Source organism: Giraffa tippelskirchi, chromosome 6 (genome assembly GCF_054371585.1).
Source record: "Giraffa tippelskirchi isolate mGirTip1 chromosome 6, T2T-mGirTip1v1.2.pri, whole genome shotgun sequence".
Classification (NCBI taxonomy): domain Eukaryota; kingdom Metazoa; phylum Chordata; class Mammalia; order Artiodactyla; family Giraffidae; genus Giraffa; species Giraffa tippelskirchi.
The window spans coordinates 119,196,881-119,223,686 of NC_137280.1; the positions used below are offsets into that span (position 1 = coordinate 119,196,881).

The window sequence follows — 26,806 nt, forward strand, 5'->3', positions numbered from 1 at the left end:
AGGTAGAAGGAAGCATGAGTCATTCTCACCACCTGAGAAGCTGAAAACAACTGGCTTAAGGGGAATGAGGACTAGGTGTTGGTCTAAGACCAAATTTTTCCAGTTGTCTGAGGCCCAAAATTCACACTCGAGTAATAAGGAATCTAGGCAATTTACAGTGTGATACTCCAGGGCAAGATGTCTTGTCATTCAGCCACTTCTACGGCAAAGTCCACATTCATGGAGAAAGGAGCATATCCACAGCCTTTACAAGCCCCAGACCCCTAGATGTAGGGATTCCAAGGCTGGCCACGTGCTGACCCCTTTCCTCCCATCCTGCTTCTGCCCCCTATCCAGAACAGCCTGGTATTTAATTTGTGCTGTACTGGTCAGTGCCTGCTGCCATTTTTTCTGTCAACATGTCTGCTGATAATGCTGGCACCTAATGGGTGCCAGGTCACATGTTAGGTCCACCCTTTTGCAGCTTTGGGGATGAAGCCTGGCATGGAGGGGTGATTATGGGTGTTGATCTTTTATCTTATGTGAATTTTAGTTGAAACATTTCCTATCTTCCCACCATGGCCTCAAAGGAAAAGCAGGGCATAAATGAAGCGGTGGGAGCTCACTAAGGGCCAGGTACTAATACAGTTTTTCTATGGAATCCTCCAATAAACATTAAAGTAGGAATCATCCTGACACCGAGGAACGCAAGAGGAAGGAATTACTACCAGTCCACAATTACTAGGGATAATTAAACATTCTTAATGAAAATGTCAAAGGGAAAGAAAAATGCAGCCCTAGCAGCATGAGATTTTGGTGCTAGCATTGACAGCAAAGCAAGGGCTTTACACTAGGCCCATGCAGTTCAAGGGTGACTTTACTGTTAATTGCCCCTTCACTAAATCACAGGTGGACCAAGACCTGTCTCAGGCTCCTAACAGCATCTTTCTCCCAGGGAAACAGGTTGAAGGGCCTTATTCAAGGATATTTTTGGTTTGCTGACCTACTTTTACTTGGTTGGGAAAGGATAGGACTTCTGCTGTGACTGCCTGGGTTATGTTCTAAAGAGGCATCCTTGTCTGACAGCACATCAAGGGGAAAAAACTGGTTCACATGCCAAGGTATAGAACAGGTAAGAATTGGCTCCATCTAATGGGAGCTCTTAATAGTCTCAACTTTAGTCTGTGATTTCCAAGGGAATCTGTATACATGATGTAGTCTTTTTTACTCCACCTCCTCAGCTATCTATGAGCAAGGCTTCAGGCCCACCTCCATCTCAGGTAGGAGCACATGCGAAGAATTCTGCCTCTACTTCTGGCAGCATGAAAAAGCCTTCCAAACCAAAATGAGAAAGGCAGTGAAATGTTGTGCCTTGCCCCAGGAGTCCTAACTTTGAAGGGACAGTAAACTTTGGCAAAGAAACAGAACTTGGCTTGGCTTGCTTTTCACTTAAATAAATAGGTTCTCTGGCTATTTATTGATTTTAATGAAAAACAAGCCAGGTAAGGTTCTGTTTCTTAGGGAGTGTGTGTGTGTACTATCCGTGAAGGCAGTTTTTTTTTTTTTTAGCATGTACTTGTTTATTGAAGGAAGCTATTTCCATATGATCACAAACCTTTAAGTTCTAAAATTCTTGCCTCTTAAGGATTGTGTTTATTCTTATTACTACAGAACCGAAAGGTATACCTAACCTAGTCAAGAATGAGAGACAGGGCTAGATGACAAGACGACTTTCAGACCCCCGAGATGTCAGTCTCCTTCCAGACATCAGGGTACCCAGGCAGAGACTTCAGAGCTGGACAGCTGGGAAACACGGTAATGTGTCTCATGTCAGATACCACAATGTGTATTTTCACTCTCATTTGGTACAGATAGCAGAGCAACAGAGGATCGGCAGTGACAGTTAATGTGATTCCACCCAGTGCCCACAGAATAGGTAAGCCACAGATCCAAGTGGATCCTGGAAAAGCTTAGAGGGAATCCTTGCCTGTGCACAGGTAGAAAGGGATTGATCAGGTGGGCGAGACTCCAAGGAATGCTTCAAAAAGCAATTTTCTGGGTAACATGAAAGGGCATCACTATTGACTGAGCACCCTAAACTGTACTGTTAGTCTAGATGACCCAAACACAGGTCTGAATTGCACAGGTCCACTTATATATAAATTGTTACCAATAAAACAAGGACCTGCAGTACTACATGATCTACAGTTGATTGAATCCATGGGTTGTTCCTCTGTCAATTGTAGTTGCTTCTCAAAAGGTCTTGAGACTTATGTCTTTAACAGATGAGAGCCTCTCCTAGTCATTAACTTGAAGTAATACTTTACCATGTCCCTTTGTATAATCTCACTTGATCCTCACTCTTTTGTAGGCAAGACTGTATATATGAGGAGACCAGTAGCTTGCAGCTTGTATCTTACGTGTGAGCTCCTGTTTCAAATCTAAAAGTGGGCCATTTTACTTACGCTACAAGGAGTGCTGCAATGCAGAATTTTAGATTTCTGTGCCACTTTCTATTCCAAGTAAACAAAGGATAAAAGTCTAAAATATTGATTAATTTTATAGGGGAGATGGCCACAGAGGTAAAGGTAGAAAAACAGGCAGCTTATCCTGGGGAGAGTAATGGGATCCTGAAACAGAAAACGGATATCAAGTGAAAACGAAGTCTCAGTGAAGCGTGAACATTAGTTAAGAGTGTATCAATATTGGCTTGTTAATGATAACAAACGTACCATACTAATGTAAGATGCTAATAATAGGGGAAACTGCAGAGTATACGGGAACCCTATAAACTATTTTTACAGACTTCCTGTAAATTGTTCTAAAATAAAAGCTTAAAGGTTTGTTTTTTTTTTAAAGGCAGTTTAAGCTGAGGAAATAATGAGAGAAAATCCACTAGAAAATGACATCAGAAAATTTGATTAACTGGAGAAGTCTTCAAAAATAAGCTGAATTTGCAATGGATGTGCTCCTGATAGGATATTATTATTGAATATTTTATTGGGTAATTATATCTTGTAGAGGCCGGGGCTAACTGAGCACCATGCTTGGCCTTTAATCTTAATCCTTGTCACAGGTCTTTGTGGTAGCTATTTCTATGATTATCACTTTCCAGGAAAGGCCACAGGAGAGAAGTGACTTGTCAGGGGTCTCAAGGTCTTCACTTGGCCCACCCTAATGGTCACTACAGATCAGAGCTAGAAGCTGCTGTTTGGCCTCAGCCTCAAATCATGGGTGAGAGTCATCCCTCTTCTCTGCTCCCAGGCACCAGGTTCCCAGTCACTCTCCTCTTTAGCACTTCAGTGTCCTGAGTTCACCAGCAGATTAAGCTCAGGCAGGCCCACTATCATATCTTGCCACTATCCCCAGTACCAAGCAGTGATAAGGGAATCCTGCCGTGACTGACTGTTACACTGCTGTCCCCACATGAAGTCCTCGGTATTTATGCCTAGAGATAAGCATGTAAGAGTGGGTAATAAATAAGAAAGAGGAATGGGACGGGGGGTAAGAAACATACATCAACTGAAAGAGGGAAATTAATGAGAACTTCAGAGCAAAGCAGCACTGCACTAAATAAGTATTTCTTGAGGGATTGTACAAGGCAATTCCTCAAGTCTAGAAAACCAACCCTCAGGCTCCCTCCAGGAGGAACGAATATGGGCTTTTTTACTCAGCAGCCTGGAAGGCCTTATAGAGACCAAGCTGTGGAATATTGTTTCAGTGAGCTTTAAAATAAGGCTTTTTTTTTTTTTTTTTTTTAAATAAGGCTGCCTCTTACCATGAGCTGGTAGATAATCTGAAGCCCTATGATTTGATTTTCACTCATCTCTAAAAAAAAGGTGAAATGTGTGTGGAAACAGAGTATATGGATGGTGTAAACTTCAGGTAAAAATAAGGGATATGATTTGCCTTAGTCAGCAGAGAAAAAAGACTATATAAAGCAGAATCACACTTCAAGGTACATTGTTGAAAAATCCAAAGTGGATAATTCATTACCTGCCATTATTATATCAACATAAAAAAAATCGGCATTTTAAGCATTTTGACCAACAAAAATAAGAGGGCATGATTTATAAATACATAAATATCCATGCATACTTTTACAATGATAGCTACTAGAAAAATGAGAACTTTAAAAATGCCAGTCTAGACAAGATTCCCTTTCATTCCAATTGCCTCTTTCCTACATGTTGTTAATACCAAGAGTCTTAAGAGGCCACTGAGGTCAATGTCGCATTCATGCCAGCCTCCTTTCCAAGCCTGTAACTAATGATGAAAGTGTGATGAATCTTCTGCCTTAGCTTTGATGCTAGGGAAAAAAAAGAAAAAGTTAGTAGCCATGTAATCTAATGAACCAAATTCATAAGTAAAAATACAGCATTAATACAAATTTTATGTCCTACCCAGATGGTATGTAGGTAGACTCAGAAATTATTAAGATTTTACTATATACGGAAGATAGAGCAAAACACTGACCATACCATCCATTTGGAAGCCAGATTTTTTGTTTTGTCACCTGTGATCTGTTAATGTTCACAATTTATAATGATAACAGAAATACTTAAAAAGTAACTTTTTCCATGGCATGCTCTGCAATGAAGGCTTCTAAAAACAGAATCACACAAACCCTTTATTGTTCTAAATTAAACTCAGTTGAATCCAGGTAGTAATTCACAACATTTCACATTGACTCAGGATATTTAGAAGATGTGAAGGTTATGTGTTTCTGAATTTCACACTACCAGAAACTGTAAATGCATGTCTTCAAATAGTGGTGAACTGAAGCAGATACATTCTTTCTGGGTACTCTCTAGCACCTTTGGTAAATTTAAACTTGGCTTTAGACAACTTTTAAGCAGGGTGTGAAGAAATCAATTTGGCTGTCACCTATTTGAATGGATTTGCTTAACATTTAGCTGTGCAAGTGAGTCAATCAGAGTCTTTTTAGCAATCAGTTTTCAAGGGATGACCTATTTCCTGGCTTAAGCATGTCATACCAGTCTTTGAGAAGTGAAGAAACAAAATTCCTCAGCAAGAGCAAAATATAAGAGGTCTTTCTCCTTTGAGGAGAATGCAGTTATCACCTAAAGAAACCATCTTTATTCCAAAGGGAAAGAGAATCCCATAAGCCCTCTCTTCAGTTTCCAACAGGACAGACCAAGACTACAGCAGCAGCAGAGCTGCCCCTGGCTTTGGCTGTTTCAAGTCTGGTCTTTGCCACTAGTGTTGGTAGGTGATTCACTCATGCTGGGCACCAGGCAACAGACTGGCCCGTAGGGTCAGACACAGCTCTTCTGGCTGGTTCTATTTCTGTGGATAAAGGGAAAAAGAAAGGTAGCTCCATGGAGCATTTATCTTAGGATCCAAGACAAAACCTGATTTAACTACTCTGGTAGGCTGAAAAAAATTTTTTTAATACTCCCAAATACTTGCCATCTTACTATAATCACATCTCCTTCCATCAGTGGAATGGCTGCTCCATTACTTTAGAGCTTGCCAAGACTGGATATAATGTACAAGAAGAGAAATTCTTTGAAAGGCATGCACACTTTTCTAACTTCTCTTCCACATTTCATATTTAGTCACTTTCCATACTGCCATTTTCCCTCTTGGATAAAAATGTTCTCAGGAAAAATGGAGTTATAAAGTGGATGGATTCTTTCTTTGGCCAATGATAACTTCCTAGTCAATCACTGCTCTTTCTCCTTAAGACAATGCCTTGTAAATAATAAACAGTCTCAGTAACAACACCATTCCTGAGTGAGCTGCTGCACTAGGTTAATTATTGCTCATTAATGGGTAAAGCGGTTGATCACAAAGTTCTGCTGGTAGGTACCTTGGGAGGGCTGTTAGATAATTGAGATTGTTCAATATATTTGTGTTTGACTCTCCTTTTTTTCCAAAGAAAAATCATACACTGCAACTGTCTGACAAATACCACCTGTCAGAGTCCCGTGCTCATTTCTTTTATCAGATTTGCCCACACCACGCCCACCTGTAAAAAAAAAAAAAAGCTGGACAGACCTCAGTTTTACTAGCCTTAAAAGTGCCAAATAGCCATGAAGTATTTTTTAAATCTTAAAAGAACTTATATCTCTAAATAATCTTCACTATCCAGTCTTTGGATACCAGTGATGCCAAGTGATTCATTCCCACTTGGTAGCTAGCTTCAAAACCCAACTAAAACTCTTAGAGCTAAGGATCAAATCTGGGCAGAACCATAACTGACCTTTTCAAGTGCATGGCTCAACATCAAGGTTCTTTGTTTTGTTTTTTTTGTCTCTGGGCTGGCAATGGTGCTTAATGTTTGCCAACCTCTATTACATGCAAAAACCTCAGGCAAGACACACACACACACAAACTGCTGCAGAGCCCCCAGGGCTCTCTTTCCAGTGGCTTTCAGAAGAGCAGGGACAGCCTTCAACACACTACAATTCTGTCATGAACAGGTGAGATGACTCATTCGCAGGACAGGCTTATCTAAAAGACTCTTGACCAACTGGCAAAACACTACACACCCTCCAAGTATCTCACTTTTCAGAATCTACTTAGTTTCAATTTCAGTGACACTGACAGTCTAAAATTAAACTCGGTTACTAAAAAAACCTAAGTTTTATTTGAAGGAAGTTCAAATATACATAATCCAAAAGTGCTACAGAAATGCAGCCACCCTGAAGGCTTCTTCCAGGTATCTAGATGCCAGTGATTAGTCTGATGGCAGAGCCGGCTTCAGGGATACCAAAGTTCATCTCTGAGGACTCTACTCTGGAGGCTGACACTGTGCAATGAGTGTCAAAAATGAACAGGGAATTCAAAAATGAATCCAGGACAGGGCTTTCCTACATTTTTGAGGTTCCAGAACAGTTTATAAATTCTTCCCCTCACCACACACACATACTTCTTCACTCTAGTGTATGGATAATGTTAGGGACATGCTTGTTAATTACAAAAACTCCTTAGTCTCACCTGGAGTCTGGAACCCAAAAATCATGAAGTGTTATGACCCCCAATATCCCAACATGACTGTAAAGAGAAATATAGTATTTATGAGAAAAACAAATCTTAGAGAGGGCAGACCACCTCTCAGGAGCAAAAAGTCAAGGAAAGAATTGGCTATGAGCAGTCAGGAAATGAAAGCTCACCCTATTCTCTGCCTGCCCCTGACCTATGGAGTGCAATCAGGTGGCCAGAAATTATCTAACTGTCCCATGCCTGGGCCCCAGGAACCTCATGACCTGGATACTAAGGGACTTACCCCAGGTTTTGTTGTGTTTTTTTTTTTTAATATTTCATAGGAAAATTCCAAAAGTCAGAAATTCCCGATTCATAGTGGCTCCCTGGCTACAAACAGTATCCCTGTTAACAGCTGATATGAAAAACAAAATAGTCCCTTGAACTCAACCTGAAACTTTTGATTCCAGATTCAGTTAAAAAACAATACTTTTAAAGCGAAACTATATGAAATCAAGTGGGGTTTGCTGTTTCGGGCTGAAGTACTTTTGGGGCAGCTGAGGATTTGATTAGTTCCCAACACCCACACTGAAGGGAACCTTTTTCTATGCCCTGCTTCCCAAAACAAGACCCAAGTGGGGTGAAGCAAGCGTTTGCCTATGTTTCTGAGATGAGAACTAAAAGAGGCTAGCAGCCTTCACTCTTGGTCAATTTTGTAAGCATTTTCTGAGCACCTTCTCTAGTGTATGCCTATACCAGGTTTCAGAGTTAAAAGGATTAATATCTTAAGCACCATCTTATCTCTCAAGAAGCTTACCATGTGCCCTTAAAAAGGTCTGGGTGAAGTGCTATGGGGGATGAGGAAACAATTCCATTGCCTAAGGAGACCAGGGAAAATAAGAAAAAGCCTATCTTGGGAGACAGTAAAAAGCAGTTGGTATCCTCTGAGCTTTCTTCTCCCACACACTCTATGGCCCCTGCCCCCACAGGCAAATACAAGGCTTGACAGGCAACAGCTCACTATGGAAAAAATTCACAGCCTCAGATCAGACCAAGCCTGGCAGAATAGGAAACAGCTAAGATGTGTGGATATCACACCATCCACATTTCCATCAACAAGTCAGAGAGGCCAAACAAGTCTGGTGGTATCCTCAACCACCAGGATACCAGGGGTAAGGATAAGTTAATGTTATCAATAAGGTTTTTTAATAAGTGGGAAACTGTAGCACTCTAACCAACATTTTCTTAAAATTCAAGCAAAAAGCTCAAAACAGAATGTTCCTAAAGGAACTAAAGAGGTTGAATTTATGTGTTACTCCACCCACAATGTGTAATTTACCTACTGAGTTATCTGGTTATGAAAAGGTTTATACCAGTTACAGAGAAATAAAATGAAAGGGCTTAGATTGGGGTAGTAAACAAGAGCATTCAGAAAACAATACCTTAATACATCGCCATAAAGGCAGGGGCCATTAGCTCTATACCATTTCAAATGCACTTGGAAATCCTGTTTACCTTTTTCATTAATTCACTTCTGGTAGTAAACTGTGGCAGGTCTTCCACTTCAATCCCATCAGCCATTTCCATCACCTTGTCTAAAAGGTCTTTGTTGTAACTGCACAATAAAAAGTAGTAAGATAAAAACCCTGGAAGAGTTATTGTCACTGTGGGCTAAAAAGAAATTGCAGGTAGCTGGACTATAAACTCAACTCTCAGAGGAACACTTTGGTACTACTGGGGAAACTGATAGATGTTCAACTGAAGTTAGAAAATAGTTCTTCCGCATATGGCTACAGAAGCAGCACTAGGAATGCCAACAGAGCAGGTGTTGTAAGATTTACAAAACAAACAAAACTTACAAAAATAGAGGCACTGTACCTCTGGCAGTATGTATTCATGGATATGGTATGAGGGCCAAATTTTTTTTTTGAACATGTGGAATACTGGTCTAATGAAAAGAACATTATTTGTTCATTTGTCCAATATTCTTACTTTTGCCTAATCTTGCATCTTGTTAACTAGAATTTACTAGGGGCACCTGGAAGTCAGAGAAACGGGAGGGATGCAGCAGGCACTGCTTCCCCAAATCCTGTTCCAATAACTCCCCAAATCTGAAAGCAAAACCAAGTGGCTTAGGACTGGAGGGGCCATGTGACCACACAGCCATAAGGAGCACAGAGACCAGAACTAAGTCAACTAAGTCATTTCATTATCCTAACAGAATTTCAGGAAATGCTAAACAAAAGGATGGAGCCTCCAGATTTGCCACCCACTTCATGGAGTGGTAGAGTGCCATATCAAGCATTTCACAGATCCTTGAAGGCATTTGTTATTTTCATAAAAGGAAAGGCAGAGAGGCAAAGACTGCTTCTTGCTACTGGGTCCAGCAGAAGAGGATGTGAGAGAAAAAGCCAAGGGCCACGAACTGCATCCTGCCATAAATGGTAAAATCCACCAATCCTGCCAGAAGAATGCATGGTCCTAGGTATGTCTCTTTCCCTCTCTTCAGCTGCTTATGTAAACTGGGGATCTTAGTTTCTGTCCCTGCACGTTTGCCATGTGGAAGAAAGGAGCTAATGAATTTAAAATTATGCACTCAAAAAAAAAAAATAAATAAAAAAATAAAATAAAATTATGCACTCAGAAAGAGGATGGTTTGAAGTAATTATACTAATAATACAAACAAAATATTTGTATTTTGTATTACAAAATAATACAAACTCGAACGCCTAGCATGTGTAGGGCTCTTCTTGCTAGATGACAGCCTGTGCTAAGTGCTTTTCACCCTTTAATACTGTAGTCATCACAATTCATTTTCCATATGAGAAAGTCGAAGCTCTGAGAGGTTAAGTATCTTTTCAAGAATTGGCTAAGGTGGGACTCTGCCTTAGGCCTGGCTAGTACGGTTGGAGATTGGGGACGGGGTCAGCCTTGGGCAGGGTTTAGCCCTGGGGTTAGGACTGCGGGTTGGGACAGGGTCAGTTAGCCGGCAGGGGTCCGCACCTGCAACCCAGGAAGAGGTGGTTGGCCCAGACCATGGAGAGGGACAACAGCTGGTCCAGACGGCCGCCGCCGTCGGGTGGATCGCGGTAGTCGGACAGGTGGCGCAGGATGAATTCCATGCGGGCCTTCCATTGCTTCTCGCTCTCCGAGTACGAGCGGAACTGCTCAGCGAAGTCAGTCGCTCGCCGCACACCCGAGATCAGCTCCTCCACAGCAGCGGCCGCCTCGCCCCCCACCATGGCGCCCTCCACCGCTAAGGGCCGGACCCGCCCACCGCCTTCCCGACATGCACTGCGCCACCTCTCTGCGTCTAGAGCACCGGCGGCGCGCGACTGCGCGAGAGGATTGTTCTGGAGCGCCCTCGGCGGGCGCGGCGGCCTCACCCAGCCCGAACCGGCATCTCAGACCTGCAGCGGGCGCTTCTGGAGTGGCTCTACCTCAGGGCCTCAGGGGTGGTTCTCACTGGACTCGGTGGGAAACCAGTAGGGAAACGGAGGCCTTCCCAAACCCAGAGCAAGGACGGCCCTCTCCCATTCGGCAGCTGGATGTCAGTCAGGGCTTTTACTCTGTCCTTGACCTGGGAATTCCCCGAGCACCCTCCCCGCGGGACCGTTGCCCATAGTTCCGAGGACTTACAGGTGTAGCTGCTCAGGGTCTACTTTTATCCATTCCCAAAGGCCTTGACACTCCACCCAGCTTGTGGCCCGCCTTCCTGGAACCAGTCAGCGATCCAGCTGAGTACTTGCCAGACCCTTTGCTAGGTGGTGGGATGGTATGAGAGCAAACTCAGAGCGCTTCTCTAGTGAACTTTAGTCTGCTGGGGGAGATGACATTATTAGTGAATACTTAATTGCTCAAGGGAAACTTTTCAGCGTTAACAAAGTTTAATAAAAGAGAGACCCAGAGTGCCAGGAGCATGAATAAGCAAGAGACCTGATGCAGACTTGGGGGTCAGGGAAATGATACTGGAGAGCTGAAGAATTTAACTACGCGGAAAAGAGTAGGGCACTGCAGGAAACCCTGAACTGGTGGGAGAACTGCAAGATCTGTATGACAAATTCTAGAGTAGGGGGACAGTGGAGGAGATAAGGAAGCAAAGATCACCAAGGACAGTAGATCACGGAAGGAGCTGTGGTCGAGGCCCTAAAAGAAATGGGGAGCCACTGAAGGATTTTAACCAAGTATTTCCAAAAGATGTTGGAAGGAGCCAAAATGGATGTGTCTGGAGGAAATGAGCAGGTGAGTTGGCCTGACTCTGCTGTCAGTTCTAGGGTCAGGTAGACCCACTGACAAACGAGCTCATAAAAGTTGAATTTCACATCTCATTCGGGTATAGGAACTGGGAAACCACTTGCACCTCCATCAACTTTGGGAAGTTATTGAGCTGATAGGCTTCCCCATCTTCCCCCATCAGATGTGGGCTGGAGTACAGGACTGAGCCTAGAATCCAGGATCTAAGGCTTCAGTGTGGGTCCAGTATTGTGAGGCTTAGGAGCAGACCAACCTATTAGTTGTCTCCTGCTTCTGCAGCTTGTGATGAGACATCAGGGCCTCTAGCAGGCAGAAAACCAGCATAGAATGGAAATATCAGGCAGTCTCACAAGTAGACTGTGCCTGCAAAAACCAGCACCAGGCTCAGTGACACCCATTGTGGTTAACAGTAGGGAGGCATGCTACTTTTACCCTGGCTATTGGGAAGAATGTGAACAGACCTGTGAAATCAGACAAACGCAGCTTCTCCACATCAGTCAGCAATAGGTGCCCAGAGCTGGGGTTCCCAAAATTAAATGTAGATTACATCACCTAAGTAGCTTGTTAAAATAACAGATTCCTTAAGAGTTCCCTGGTGGTCCAGTGGTTAGGATTTGGTGCTTTCACTGCCATGGCCCAGGTTCAGTGCCCGGTCAAGAAACTGAAATTATGAAAGCTATGAGGCATAGCCAAAAATAGCAGAGTCCCAGGCCCATAACTGGATTTTGCGTCAAGGCTCCAGGAAATTGATTCCATCTGCAGCTGACCAAACTTTGAAAAACATTGATGAGGGTTCTTAGGACCAAATCCTTGGTCACCTGATTGTATGGTGGAGAGGTTGACCCAGAAATAGGAACCTGGACTTTGTGACCAACAACTGCAGCTACATAGCTAACTCGTGTAAAAGCTAAGAGGTCATCCGGCAACTAGCTCATTTAGAATCATCTTTAATAATGATGAGACATATGTATATGTATACCTACATACAGACATGTTCATACATGCATGCAGGTCATAAGAACTCAAATGTACACAAATAGATATTCTTTTTTATACTATGATCTTGTTAACATTATACTTTGAAAATGTAAAGTAGCCTAAAAACATTAGTTAGTGTTAACAGTTTACAGGGCCCTGTGGCAAGCCCAGTCACTGCCCAGGTTATTGTTTCTAACTCGTTTCTGTGATTCAGATTTTCTTAAAGTGTACTTATATAGACAAGTACAGTTTTCCTGCCTCATTTTCTTTTTAAAACATCTTTGTGTGTGTGTGAAAGTTGTTCAGTCATGTCCAACTCTTTGCGACTCCATGGACTGTAGCCTGCCAGTCTCCTCTGTTCATGGAATTATCCGGGCAAGAATACTGGAGTGGGTACTATTGAGTATTTAAAATGGGTGAATTTAAAATTCACCCATTTAAAATACTCAGTGGTTTCAATATATTCACAGATTTGTGCAACCATCAACACAAATTAAATATAAAACATTTTCATCACCCCTAAAAGAGACTCCATACCCATTAGCAATTGCTTTGCACTCCTGCAAGCCCCTGGGAACAACTAATCTACTTTTTATCTCTATAGGTTTCCTATTCTGGACATTTAACATTAGTGGAATCATACAATGTGTGGTCTCTTGTGACTAGCTCTTCACTTACATAATGTTTTCAAGATTCTTCCATGTTGTAGCATGTGTTAGTATTTCATTCCATTTTTATGGCTGAGTAACATTCCATCGTATGGATACACATCATTTTGTTTATCCTATCATCAGTTGGTAGACATTTGGATTGTTTCTACACCTTGGCTAGTATAAAAAATGCTGCTGTGAACATTCATGTACCACACAAGCTAAAAGTTACCCCTGTCGTAGTTTCAGTGGATGCTGACAAAATATTTAAGACTCCTAAGACAGAGACAAAGAATTCTGTGAATCACAGTATAGCAAACAGCATAAGCTTCATGTTTGCATTGGTTCCTCTTGTCCCTTAAGTCCCACAGGGTTATGACAAAAGGTCAGCGGTGGATGAGGTACAAACAGGTACAGGCAATGGGTTTGTATGACTGCTGAGGAACCCCAAGTTTAGGGAACATCAGTCTTTTATAAGGGCTTCCTAGGTGGCGCTAGTGGTAAAGAATCCTCCAGGAGATAAAAGAGATTAAAGTTCTATCCCTGGGTTGGGAAGATCCCTTGGAGGAAGAAATGGCAACCTGCTTGAGTATTCTTGCCTGGAGAATCCCATGGACAGAGGAGCCGGGCAGGCTACAGTCCATGGGGTTGCAAAGAGTCAGACATGACTGAGCACGCACACATGCGCGCGCGCGCGCACACACACACACACACACACACACACACACACACACACAGTCCATGGGGTTGCAAAGAGTCAGACATGACTGAGCACGCACACACACGCGCGCGCGCACACACACACACACACACACAGTCCATGGGGTTGCAAAGAGTCAGACGTGACTGAGCACGCACACGCGCGCGCGCGCACACACACACACACACACACACACAATCTTTCATAAAAGGCTGTAAGCAAACCTGCTCAACCTTTGCCCCAGAGGAGTACATTATCTTTTTTATCTGGACAGTAAACAAAGTGACCCTTTACTTTGAAGATAGACACTGTCCCTAGACTGCTTCATGGAAAAATATCCTTGAAAAGACAGTCTGGAACAAAAGGGCAATTAGTGTCTAACTCTTAAGATGTGCAGATATGTGAGACACCCATGGAAAATTGTTTCCCAGCATAGGTTTTTTCTTTTTCTTTTTTTTGCATGTGGTTGTCTAATTGGTCCAGTTCAATTTGTTGAAAAGACTATCTTTTTTCCATTCACTTATTGTACTTTAATATCTTTGTCAAGAATTAATTGACCATCTATGTGTGAATCTATTTCTGGACCCTATTCTGTTCCATTGATCTATGTGTATATCTTTTTACCGATACGATAGTGTCTTGATTACTGTAGCTCAAAGAGCAAGCTTTTTCTGTAAAGGGTGGTCTATTATATAATTCCTGTTAGATACTTTTCTTTGTTTCTTTTTTCAGTTGTTTAAAAACATGAAAAACATTTTTCGTCAACTCCTGCTGTAGCTTTATGGTAAGTCTTTAGATCATGTCATTTGAGTTATTCAGCTGTGTTCTTTCACAAAATTGTTTTGGCTATTTTAGTCTATTGCTTTTCAATACAGATTTTCCCATCAGTTTCTCAATTTTTAGAAAAACAAAGCTGCTAGGATTTTAATTGGGATTGTATTGAATCTATGGATCAATGGGGGAGAATTAACATCTTAACAATATCGAATCTTCCAATTCATAAACATGGTATATCTCCATTTATTTAGGTCTTATTGTTATGGTATATTTTAAAATCTGATGAAACATGAGATTTTTTTTTTAATTAGTTTATCTATTTTTTAACTTTACAATACTGTATTTGTTTTGCCATACATTGAGATGACTCCACCATGGATGTACATGTTTTCCCCCTCCAGAACTCCCCTCCCACCTCCCTCCCCATCCCATCCCTCTGGGTCATCCCGGTGCACCAGCGCCGAGCACCCTGTATCATGCATCGAATGAAACATGAGATTTAAACACATATTTGCCACTTTATTTGTTATTCTTCATTTATTCTCTACTTCTTACTTTCCATCTGTTTCACTTTTCTTTTACCTGAAAAATTTGTTAACATTTCCTTTAGTCTGTTAGTGGCAGCTCACTTTATGTCAAATTTAAAATTTTATTTTCCTTCTGTGTTCGTTGTGTGGCTGAATATAAATTACCCCAAAACTTAGTGACTTAAAACAATAACTATTTATTATCTCACGGTTTCTGTGAATTAGGAATTTGGGCATAGCTTAACTAGGTGGTTCTGGCTCACGGTCTCTGATGAGGTTTCAATACATTTGCTGGTTAGTGCTTTGGTTATGTGAAGGCTTAGGTAGGACCACAGGTGCCACTTCTAAGATGGCTCAGTCACATGGCTGTTTGTCTCAGGGCTCCGCTTCTCCTGACATGGACTCTTTGCAGGGCTGCTTGTGTGTCCTCACATGGTGGAGGCCTTCCTTCAGAGTAAGCAAACCAAGAAGAAGTAAGGGAGAGCTGCAATATCTTGTATGACATGGACTCATAGGTTCCATACCATCACTCTCACTTAGAAGTAAATTATTAAGTCCGCTACATATTTGAGGGCAAGATATTTTAGGCTTTTAATTGTGGGCCTAGAAACTTTTAAGAAAATTCTAGAAGATACTTTAGAAAATTCTCTAGAATACTTCTATTCAATTCTTTTACTGCTGATAGAATTTAAGCTGTTTTAAGTAGTTCAAAATGGAGTCACAGTGGCCAATGTGAACTTCCATATTAGTTGTTTTGAAATGTCTGATGTAGAATTGTGAATGTCTTAGTGTTAGAAATTAAGAGTGTTACTTTAAGAATTTTGTTTGGTAATCTGCAGAAAGACTTCACTGGAATAGAAGGAAGGAACACTGGATAGAGACAAGAGTCCCTGTGGTGTAATCATTATACCCTACTGATGGACTCCTTAAAATAAGACCATATATGGTCTAAGCAGGGGACGCAGGTTTGATCCTAGTCAGGGAACTGAGATCACATATGCTGTGGAGCAACTAAGCTCCCATGCCACAACTAGAGAGTCTGTGCACCGTAATGAAAGATCCCATGTCCCACAACTTAAGACCTAACATAGCCAAACAAATATATATATATATATATTTTAAAAAAAGGTCATTGAGTCAGGTGACTTGAAAGCTCTTTGCTGGAGAACCAGATTCTAGTCTGCCAAGTGAAGTGAAGTGAAGTGAAGTTGTTCAGTCGTGTCCGACTCTTTGCGACCCCACGGACTGTAGCCTGCCAGGCTCCTCTGTCCATGGGATTCTCCAGGAAAGAATACTGGAGTGGGTTGCCATTTCCTTCTCCAGGAGATCTTCCCGACCCAGGGATTGAACCCGGGTCTCCCGCATTGGAGGCAGACGCTTTACCGTATGAGCCACCAGGGAAGTCCCAGTCTGCCAAGAGCTGTTCGATACCAAAACTGCCAGAAACTGTTGGAGCAGAGGGTGACTGCTCACTCAGGCTTGTTGTGAAACCTGTTGAGTGATTGAGGACCACTGCTGAGATGCCTCCTTCTGGGAGACTTCCCCTTGGAGTGGTTCATTACCCTTTTCTATTTTCACTACTTTGACTAAACTGTGTTGTATGTTAATTGTGTGCGGTAGACCAAATGATTATGCATTGAGTATTGGCTGTGTTTCATACATCTCCAATCCTGTGTTTTTTACCTGGCCTTACCGCTGGGCCCTGCCACAAGGTGCCTTTGTCTAGATGTCCTTGCATCTCTATATTGTATTATGTGAAAGTTCCTGCTGTGTTATTTGGTACATATTCATAGTTTAAATGTTTATGATGAGTTTCCTAGCCTTTAGCATTTAAATGTACTTCTTTTTATCTTATTTGAAGCTTTTTGTCCTGAATTCTGTGTTGTCAGATATTAAGATTTTTAATGTTTATATTTTTCTGGTCTGCTTTTCTTTGCCCATCCTTTCATTTTAACCTTTCTGAGTCATTTTGTCATAGATGTATATAGCCTAGAGTTGGATTAGGCTTTGCAATCTATTTTGAAAACCATTCTAAAAATAGATGAGTTAAACCCACTTATATTTATTGAATTGACAGATATATTTGGTTTCAATTCTGTCATATTACTTTATGTTGTGTTTTCATTATGTATTTTTGTATTTGCCCTTTTTCTTAATGTAGTTTTTATATTTAGGAAGATTTGTATTTTTGCTCTAAAAGTTACCTTTGTAAAATACCCTGGATCTACTCTCTCTGGGGACTGTATCTTGATTCTCTTCTATGAGCAACGATAAAATTACCTTTTAATTTCACCCTCTCTGCCTCATGCCTCCTCTGCCATTCAGTCAATAGAATTAGTGTTTATGTTGAATATGATTAAGCTTCTACTTGATTTGAAAACTTTAAGTACTGTCCTTTGAGTCAAATAATTTGAGGTGATCAGTAAACTTCTTACTCCTATTTTCTCTCTTCAATTTTTTATTAATAATGAAAAATGTCTACAATATTAAGTAAGGCATGTAACATCTGCATTCTGATCTGTCACCCCAATCTCTGTATTTGTTTTACTCTTATCTCTACAATTTAGTACAGCCAATGCTCAAGGAAGGTCCTTTTATCCTGATTTCTTCAGGCTTGCTCAGGGGTGCTGTAACTGCTGTCACATGGTTCTAGCAGGTTCCTCTGAAAAGGCTCATGAGAATAGTATTCTCTGATTTCTTACAGATTTTTAAATGTTTGTCTGCAGGCTGTGTACTTGAAGATCAGTTTGGCTGGACAGAACTCTTTGGCCCATACTTTCCTTCCTTTGAGGGTCTTGCAGGTTTGGGTCCACTGTTTGCAGTAATGCTTGTTGCCCTGGAGAAGTGGTTGAAATGTGGGGCTGGGGGAGCTCTCTGTTTCCACAGTGATGAACTTCTGACATGGACCCCTTGAGAAGTCACCTGTCCCCTGGATTTCAAAGTTTGGTTCAGGAGAGTTTCTGTTTCCCAGATTTCTTTACAGCCTTTGTCTCTAGGAAAATTGGACCCACATTTTAAATTTTGTTGTGTTTTTTTACAGTGCTTTCCAAGACTTTTCAGTGTCCAATTCTGCTTTGTTCAATTTACACCTTGTTTTCATAGTTCCTTTTCATAGTAGGGTCCTCCCCTGCCAGAAGGGAATCGTTGCTGAGATTTCTGAGTTCTCTGAGGCTATACATCCCCTCTTTACTCAAGGTTTTCACCAGGTTTCCTGCTTGTTTTCACCTCTGGCAGGTCCTAAAATACACTTCAGAGGTTACATTTTTCTCCTGGTTTCACCAACCACGTAGTTGACAGGTTTGCTATTGTCCTTGTTAAGTATGAGACAATTCAGAACTAAACTGTTCCTTCAGAAATGCAACAGTTTCCTATTTTGAAATTATAATAAAAAATATTATTTCCACTAAGACATTCTTTCACCTAAACCTCTGTGGACATCAGGGTTTTTTTTCTTTCTGACAAACTCCTAAAAGTGAAGTTCCTGGTTCAGAAGGACATGCACACTTTTACTATGCCAAAGTATCCCCTAGAAAGTTTGCACCTGAGTTTCCACATCTATCAGCCATAGGCTTCCTCTTTAACGCTGGCGAACAGTTTCTGCAATCACTGCTCGGCACATTCTAATGTTTCCAGACGCTCTTGAGCAAAACCTCCCTTCTCTTTGTGCAGGCTCCCACTCTGTGGCTGGTGCTCTGTAGAAGACCCCCCTGCCTAGAGGCCATGGCATGGAGGCCTGAGACTGGAAAAACAGCTAGTCCTTATTTCCTTTCCAGGACTTTCAGCTCTTCTGTTCTGATTTTGGTCTTGAAAAGGGGGGCCAGTCCCAACAGGTAAAAACGCTCCTGAAAATGGCTCAAGGCCTCCTAGTGGGCGGTCAGATGAGAGCACTGAACCAGAGACTCCAGGGCTTCCTTTTTCTCAGCAAATAACCTAAGTTCATAATGGTCCTGGAGGTATCGAATGAAAAAAAATACTTAGTTTCCCTCCATACGTGACAAAACTATTCCAAAATAGCCAAATGGCCTGGAGAAACGGCTTTGTTCATACCCATCTTGCTTTGGAAAAGTTGAAAATGGAGGTGCATTAAAATTACCAATTGGAGAGAGCTCTTGGATCTGGCTTCTCAAGCCTTTGTAGAGAATGGCTTTCCCAGCCAAAGCTGGGAAACATTAAAAGTTTTGAAACTCTGGGATCCACGGCTATTAAATATCTAAATTCTAAATATTCCTCTCCCAGGGCTTCTTCGGTATCCTGCCTAGCCAACAGCAGAAGGCTCTCAGAGAGACAAATAATATGCACAACTTTTTTTAGTCCGCTTATGATAATTATCTCAAATTAACATCACAAGGCAGTGAAAATTACATTCCCCAAAGGCTTCCTATTGCAGGAAGTTACTCTGCTCCTTATTGCAAAGGTAGTAAAGATTAAAATCAGGTTAGCTTCTGTTGTGCAAAAGTTCGTTAATCCATTTTTTATATTCATACAAGATGGTGGGTTTTTTAAAAATCAAAATCATGAATGCTTTAACCTGTTGTAAATGTAAGCTTAACTTTTTTTCTGTTGAATTAGATTAGTCTTCTCTCTGCTAGAAATGTTAAAATTGGTATTTTTAAAACACCAGTTGAGTGGCTGCTTTAACCTAACTGAATGGACGTTCAGCTCTCAGATCACAGAAAGTTATAGTTCCTTGCTATTTTGTATGCCTTGGGGCATACCAAGAGTTGAGTTTGCCTTATTTTAAGCACAGCACTGATGAACTGAAGTGCTCACATGGATGAAGGTGGAGGAGGGAAGTCGGAGACCAGGTTACATGGGACCAAAGGACACCATTGGAGAGGTCCTAGGACTGTCTTCCCATCTTTGAAGGGCTGTTTGTAAAAGATGGCTCATTCTTCATTGCTTTTCAAGGCAGGCATAGGGCCAAAGAGGGAGAACTCTATAAAGTTAGATTTCATCTTTAAATAGAAGAACTTTACTAGAGATGTCTGAAAAACAAAAAAAGCTTCCTTGACTTGAACTGAGCTCCCAGCCATCGCACATCTACAATAAATTCATGATTGAACCAGATAAATAATTAAATATTTCACAATTTAAAAAAATATGGCAGGAAGAGCTCAAAATGTGTTTTAAAAAGCAAACTCTCTTGTTACCTGTTAATTTTACAGAATAGGACACTGTGGCTAATCATCTTAATCCCAGTTGGAGTTCTGAAACCTGTTGCCTGCCTGGTTGCCTTTGACATTACTCATATAAGGTACAGAGAAGGCAATGGCAACCCTCTCCAGTCCTCTTGCCCGGAAAATCCCATGCACGGAGGAGCCTGGTAGGCTGCAGTCCATGGGATTGCTAAGAGTCGGACACGACTGAGTGACTTCACTTGCACTTTTCACTTTCATGCATTGGAGAAGGAAATGGCAACACACTCCAGTGTTCTTGCCTGGAGAATCCCAGGGACGGGGGAGCCTGCTGGGCGGCTGTCCATGGGGTCACACAGAGTCGGACACGACTGAAGTGACTTAGCAGCAGCAGCATCAGCAGCAGCAGCAGCACATAAGGTATAATTAATAGCAAAAACTCAATAATGCTTTATATTTGCGTTCTCCCTCATTTTTAAATATCCAAATGTTAGCTCTTTCTCTTTCTCTATATACATTTATGTATGTGTATTTCCAAATTATGAATTTATATATTCCAGAGATAATTTTAGCTTTTAGGAGGACACATGTATCCTTTGTATTAATTCTGTTAACCCCAAAGAACCTTTTCCCAACATTCCTACTGTTGGTCAGTGGCGGTAGAGGATTTCCCCACATTTCAAGAACAAAATTCTCTGTGAGAGTGAAACTCTTAAGTAAGCACATAGTACACTTTTTGTGTAAGAAATTTGCTGGAAAAGGTAGTTGTTCCAAACAACCCATCAAAAAATGGGCTGAAGACTTAAATAGACATTTCTCCAAAGAAGACATTCAGATGGCCAACAGGCTTGATTGAAAAGATGCCTCACATTGCTAATTATTAGAGAAATGTAAATCAGAACTACAGTGAGATATCACCTCACACCAGTCAGAATGGACATCACCAAAAAGTCTACAAATAATAAATGCTAGAGAAGTTGTGGAGAAAAGGGAACCCTCCTACACTGTTGATGGGTATGTAAATTGGTGGAGCCACTATGGAGAACAGCGTGGACATTCCTTAAAAAACTAAAAGTTGCAATATATCCAGCAGTCCCATTCTTAGGCATATATTCAGAAAAGAGAAAAACTCGAATTCAAAAAGATATATGCATCCCAGTGTTCATAGTAGCATTATTTACGGAGAAGGAAATGGCATCCCACTCCAGTATTCTTGCCTGGAGAATCCCATGGCCAGAGGAGCCTGCTGGGCTGCCGTCTATGGGGTTGCAGAGAGTCATGACTGAAGTGAGTTAGCAGCAGCAGCAGCATTATTTAGAATAGCTAAGACAGGGAAGCAACCTAAGTGTCCATCAACAGGTGAATGCATAAGTATATGGTATGTGGCACAGTGCAGTATTAGTCAGCCATAAAAGAGAATGAAATAATGCCATTTGCAGCAACATGGATGGACCTTAAGATTATCATACTGAGTGAAGTAAGTCAGATCGAGAAAGACAAATATCCTGTATCTCTCATATGTGGAATCTAAAAAAATGATACAAATGAATTTATTTATAAAACAACAACAGACTCACAGATATAGAAAACAAATTTGTGGTTACCAAAGGGGGAAGGGGAGAGGAAGGGATAAATTAGGAGTTTGGGATTAAAAGATACACACTACTATATATTAAATAGATAAATAATAAGGAGCTATATTTTATAATAATGTATAATGGAAAACAAGGACCTATACCTTATAATGGAGCAGGAAACGGCAACCCACTCCAGTATTCTTGCCTGGGGAATCCCATGGACTGTATCCTGTCAGGCTCCTCTGTCCATGGGGTCGCAAGAGTCGGACATGACTTAGTGACTAAACCACCACCACCACATCTTATAATAACCTATAACTGAATCACTTTGCTGTACACCTGAAACTAACACAACGTTGTAAATCAAGTATACTTCAGGGACCTCCCTAGTAGTCCAGTGGTTAGGAATCTGCCTACCAATGCAGGGGACACAGGTTCGATCCCTGGTCCAGGAAGATCCCACATGCTTCAGGGCAGCTAAGCCCATGCGCCACAACTGCTGAGCCCAAACACCAGCACTACTGGAAGCCTGCATACCCTGAAGCCTGTGCTCCACAACAAGAGAAGCCACCACAGTGAGAATTGCATGCACCACAACAAAGAATAGCCCTCACTTGCCACAATTAGGGAAAAGTTCACATGCAGCAAAAAAGACCCAGCACAACCAAAAGTAAATAAATAAAGCTGAGAGAGTGAGGTTATTCATTATATAAAAAATTGTACTTCAATAAAAAAGGAGACAGTTTTTCAATAAAAAGCAAGAAGGGGAAATTCCCTGGTGGTCCATTGATTAGGACTCAGCACTTTCACTGTTGGGGCCTGAGTTCAATCCCTGGTTAGGGAACTAAGATCCTGTAAGCCACGAGGCCTGACAGGAAAGAAAAAAAAAAAAACTAGCAATTTTGGTTTTTTATTAAAGGCAAGAAGGGATGATATGGATGTGGTTTCACTCCTGAATTTAGCTAAAATAAGGTGATTTTTTATCTTGCCCTGTCCCTTCTCAAGAAAGAAAATGCAGGAAAGGATTGGTGATGAATGCCAAGAGCCCTGGGCTCATCTCTTATGTCCTGAGGGACAGACAGAGGCAGGATGCCAGGTGCTGGGCCCTGGGGTGGACACAGCTGCCAGTCACAGGGCAAGAACTGCACTTGATAATACTTTTGGACTCACCAAGACTGGCCAAGGACTGGTTGGCACCATGCCATAACTAGATACCAGATTGCTTCTCAGCATCTAACCAGGAAGTTTTGTCACATGCTATGTCCTCTCCCACACTGTGACTATTAAGTGCAGACAAACTTTCTGGTTCCGCCCTATCTTTAGCCACAGGATTAACTTGTGGGGCTAATGGAAGAATCACATTTTAATGTGCCAGATTTAGCACACATAGAGAAATACCGAAGCTTGGTTAAATTTGGATTTCAGATAAATAATTTTTTAGTATTAGTAGAGCCCAAATGTGTTCTTTCTAGCAACCTACTACATTTTTCCAATCAGTATTTAAGACTGAAAAAAAAAATGAATGAATGAATAAATGAATGGTGAGGAAGAGCAATAGGACAGAAATAAATCACAGAGGTGTAATTAATGAAAATTTAACACTTAAAAAAATAGTTTGTCAATTTAAAATTTTGTTGTTGTTCAGTTGCTAAGTTGTGTCCAACTCTATGCAACCCCATGGACTGCAGCACACCAGGCTTTACTGTCTCCCAAAATTGGCTCAAATTCATGTCCATTAAGTCGGTGATGCTATCTAACCATCTCATCCTCTGCTGCTGCCTTCTCTTTTTGCTTTCAGTCTTTCTCAGCATCAGGATCTTTTCCAGTGAGTCAGCTCTTCGCATCATGTGGCCAAAGTATTGGAGCTTCAGCCTCAGCATCAGTCCTTTCAATGAATATTCAGGGTTGATTTCCTTTATGATTGACTAGTTTGATCTCCTTGCTGTCCAAGGAACTCTCAAGAGTCTTCTCCAACACCACAGTTCAAAAGTATCAATTCTTCAGCACTCAGCCTTCTTTATGGTCCAACTCTCACATCCATACATGATTACTGGAAAAACTATAGCTTCGACTGTATGGATCTATGTCGGCAAAGTGATATCTCTGCTTTTTAATATGCTGCCTAAGTTTGTCATAGCTTTTCTTCCAAGAAACAAGTGTCTTTTAATTTCATGGCTGCAGTCACCATCTGCAGTGATTTTGGAGCCCAAGAAAATAAAATCTGTCACTGCTTCCACATTTTTCCCTTCTATTTGCCATGAAGTGATGGGACCGCATGCCATGATCTTAGTTTTTTGAATGTTGAGTTTCAAGCCAGCTTTTACACCGTTCTTTTTCACCTTCATCAAGAAGCTTTTAGTTCCTCTTCACTTTCTGCCATTAGCGTGATATCGTCTGCATATCTGAGATTGTTGATATTTCTCCCGGCAATCTTGATTCCAGCTTGTGATTCATCCAGCCTGGCATTTCTCATGATGTACTCTGCATATAAGTTAAATAAGCAGGGTGACAATATATAGCCTGTCGTACTCCTTTCCCAATTTTGAACCAGTCCATTTTTCCATGTCCAATTCTAACAGTTACTTCATGACCTGCATACAGGTTTCTCAGCAGGCAGGTGAGGTGGTCTGGGATTCCCATCTCTTTAAAGAATTTTCCACAGTTTGTTGTGATCCACACAGTCAAAGGCTTTAGAGTAGTCAATGAAGCAGAAGTAGATATTTTTCTGGACTTCTCTTGCTTTCTCTATGATCTAGCGAATGTTGGCAATTCGACCTCTGATTCCTCTGCTTTTCTAAACCTAGCTTGTACATTTGAAGTTCTCAGTTCATGTACTGATGAAGCCTAGCTTGAAGGATTTTGAGCATTACCTTGCTAGCATGTGAAATGAGCACAATTGTACTACAGAAACAGTAGTTTGAACATTCTTTGGCATTGCCCTTCTTTGGGATTGGAATGTAAACTGACCTTTTCAAGTCATATGGCCCTTGGGTGAGTTTTAAATATTTAAATTTAAAATATTTTCTAATAATTTTTCTTAATTTTAAGAATTTATTTATTTTTAATTGAAGGATAATTGCTTTACAGTGTTGTGTTGGTTTCTGCCAAGCATCAACATGAATCAGCCATGGGTATACATATGTCCCTGTCCCCTCCCTCTTGAACCTCCCTCCCACCACTCTCCCCATCCCACCCCTCTAGGTAATTTTTTTTAATTTCATAAAAATAACACATACACCCCCCCCCAAATTAAAAAGTCAAATAGAACTAAAAGGCACGTGGTGAAAAATAGTAGCCTCCTATCCCACCCAATCCTAACTCCCTGCTTGATGCCCAGAGGTACGCAGTTAAACTCTTTCAGCTGTTTCTCCTAGTTTTAACCTTCCTAAATCATATATTTATAGTGTTCATTTGTTCATTTGTTGATTTTAAACATTACCCATTTATTTGTAATCATGAGATATGAAGATTGATTTCTTTTACTCTCTTCTACCTACATCCTCCTCCCCTTTTCTCCAGCTTCCCAGTACTGTACATCACAGTATTTGATTAATCAGTAATCTGTGTTAACATTATTATAGCTCTGTAAATTGTTTTGTGTTGCCTTATCTTATTTTACAGTTTATGTGTTGTGGGGTTATCTGTAGGTAGCAGTTGCCTTAGACTTTTTTATTGACTCAGTTTTTGGTAAACTTATTGCTAATTCTTCCAACCATCTAATAGCCCCTGAACATAATTTCCTACCTATTCCCACCTGTTAGGTAATCCATCTGGCCCATCTGGCACCAGATATCCTTCACCATCATCCTGAGAATGCCTCTGCCCTCTCCTGGGTATGTCTTGCTCATTCTTGGATTGTTCTTTTATTTGAGTGACAGAGTATAAAGTATTTCATTCTTCTCTTATTTGGGTGGAGAGCTTCCTGAGAAAGGGAGCATGAGAGGCAAATTATTTGTGATCTTCCATGTCTTCAAGTATTTTTTGTTCTACCATTCTCTTAATGGTTTGAGTTTAGATTTCTAAGCTAAAATAATTCTCATTCAGAATTCTGAATCTGTGACTCCATTATCCTGTAGCTTCCAGTGTTGCTACTGAGAGGTCTGATGTCGTTCTCATCCCTGATCCTTTCAACTGACCTGTATTTCCTTTCTGAGTTCTTCTGGAGCCTTTTCTTTATCCCTGGTGTTTGACATTTCATGAAAGTGAGTCTTGAAATAGAAATCTTATTTTCTCTCCCTGAATATTTCATAGCATTTGTAATGCTTTCTTCTCTCTAAACATATGCATTCTTCCTCCCTCCCCCACACGTACTTTTCATGTCTGAGGCTTTCATTAAATGTCTGGGGATCTTGGCTCTCTGATCATATTTGGGAACTATGTGCTGAACAGATGACTGGATTTTCAGCATGCATGGGTGGATCTTGTCTGTAAGTGGACTTCCCTGTAGAGGGTGGCTGATCTGAGTGGCTCTTCTTCTGGGGGTCTGTATCCATATCATGTATGTATCTATAGGTCTTTCCCTTGAGTGTGCTCAGTTTCTTCACAAAAGAGTTCTTGAGTCTTCAGTCTAGAATATGCCTGCTTATCAAGCTTCCTAGAAACACGATGAGAAAAAGGGGCTGGAAGTTTACCTCTTAGTTTCAGAGCTTCCATTTATTCCCCATAGTTTCAGTTTTGTACTCCATACTCAGCTTCCACAGTGCCTGAGGAGCTGACCCAAGTTCCCCAGTGGGAACTTCATGTTTCCTGCAGGGGCAAGCAAGGTGTGGTGACCCCACTGCCCAGTGGGATTGTGCTCTCATGCAGTCTCCACCAGTCCCTCCTGTGAGCAGCTCTGCCCTCCCTGTCCCAGTAACCGGCCCACTTCTTATCCGGAAGCCCTCCATAGGCATCAGGCCTTTAGCCTCCTTGTGCTGCCATGTGGCTCACCACTGCTTCCTGCCTTTCAAAAATGTGCTGAGGTACTCCGTCTGCTGCCATGTCTTCCCCCTGCTGCCACGTCCTCCCCTATTTGCATAGACTTGTCAGTGTGTAACTCTTTTTATTCCTTTATGGTTGTTTGTAGTAGGGCTTTGGGAGGGAGCAAACAGAGATTCTTGAGAGGTTCTTCTGTCACATTTGGTCAGAAGTTCTTTAGAGTCCCTTTTCACTTTGAAGTACTTGGGGGGAACAATTTCCAGGCCATGTTCTGAAATAACTTCTGCTGTCAGTCAACACTGTCACCTTTTTTTAAAATTGGAGTATAGTTGCTCTACATTGCTAAGTCTGTTTCTGCTGT

At 41.3% G+C, this 26,806-nt stretch overlaps 2 protein-coding genes and 1 long non-coding RNA gene across 16 annotated transcripts in view; 1 reads left to right on the forward strand and 2 right to left on the reverse strand.

Annotated features, from left to right (window-relative positions):
* The first annotated feature begins 1,649 nt into the window (after positions 1-1,649).
* The window catches only part of JADE2 (jade family PHD finger 2), a 143,961-nt gene continuing 118,804 nt past the window's right edge, over positions 1,650-26,806 (forward strand). For 3 of the 13 annotated variants that reach the window (XM_081502861.1, XM_081502866.1, XM_081502851.1), the window contains exon 1: positions 10,224-11,172. The gene's annotated coding sequence lies outside the window, so the exon portion shown is untranslated. Of the gene's footprint in view, positions 1,795-10,219; positions 11,173-14,244; positions 14,297-25,615; positions 25,731-26,806 lie in introns of those variants that run through there. The other 10 variants (XM_081502877.1, XM_081502880.1, XM_081502860.1 and 7 more) reach the window with 6 other exon arrangements.
* XTBD1 (XRN2 binding domain containing 1) lies at positions 3,928-10,205 on the reverse strand. 2 transcript variants are annotated; one of them, XM_081502897.1, is made up of 3 exons: positions 9,934-10,205; positions 8,446-8,545; positions 3,928-4,288 (listed from the first exon to the last, which is right to left on the reverse strand). In XM_081502897.1, the coding sequence occupies exons 1-3, from the start codon at positions 10,170-10,172 to the stop codon at positions 4,277-4,279; spliced, it is 351 nt and encodes a 116-aa protein (XP_081359023.1). In that variant the 5' UTR covers positions 10,173-10,205; the 3' UTR covers positions 3,928-4,276. The 2 variants fall into 2 exon arrangements, with proteins under 2 accessions (XP_081359023.1, XP_081359024.1); XM_081502898.1 differs by having other exon boundaries at positions 3,928-5,289.
* On the reverse strand, positions 14,990-25,516 carry LOC145510737 (uncharacterized). Its single transcript, XR_014057259.1, has 2 exons — positions 25,283-25,516; positions 14,990-15,263 (listed from the first exon to the last, which is right to left on the reverse strand). It is a non-coding gene; the product is annotated as an uncharacterized LOC145510737 (long non-coding RNA).

What these genes read in the sequence shown, in the direction of transcription:
- XTBD1 (XM_081502897.1), bottom strand. Translation starts at nt 10,172, where the DNA reads ATGGTGGGGGGCGAGGCGGCCGCTGCTGTGGAGGAGCTGATCTCGGGT. An exon ending in CACCTCTTCCTGGGTTGCAG is followed by an intron (nt 8,546 to 9,933) that starts GTGCGGACCCCT and finishes TTTATTGTGCAG; the next exon opens with TTACAACAAAGACCTTTTAG.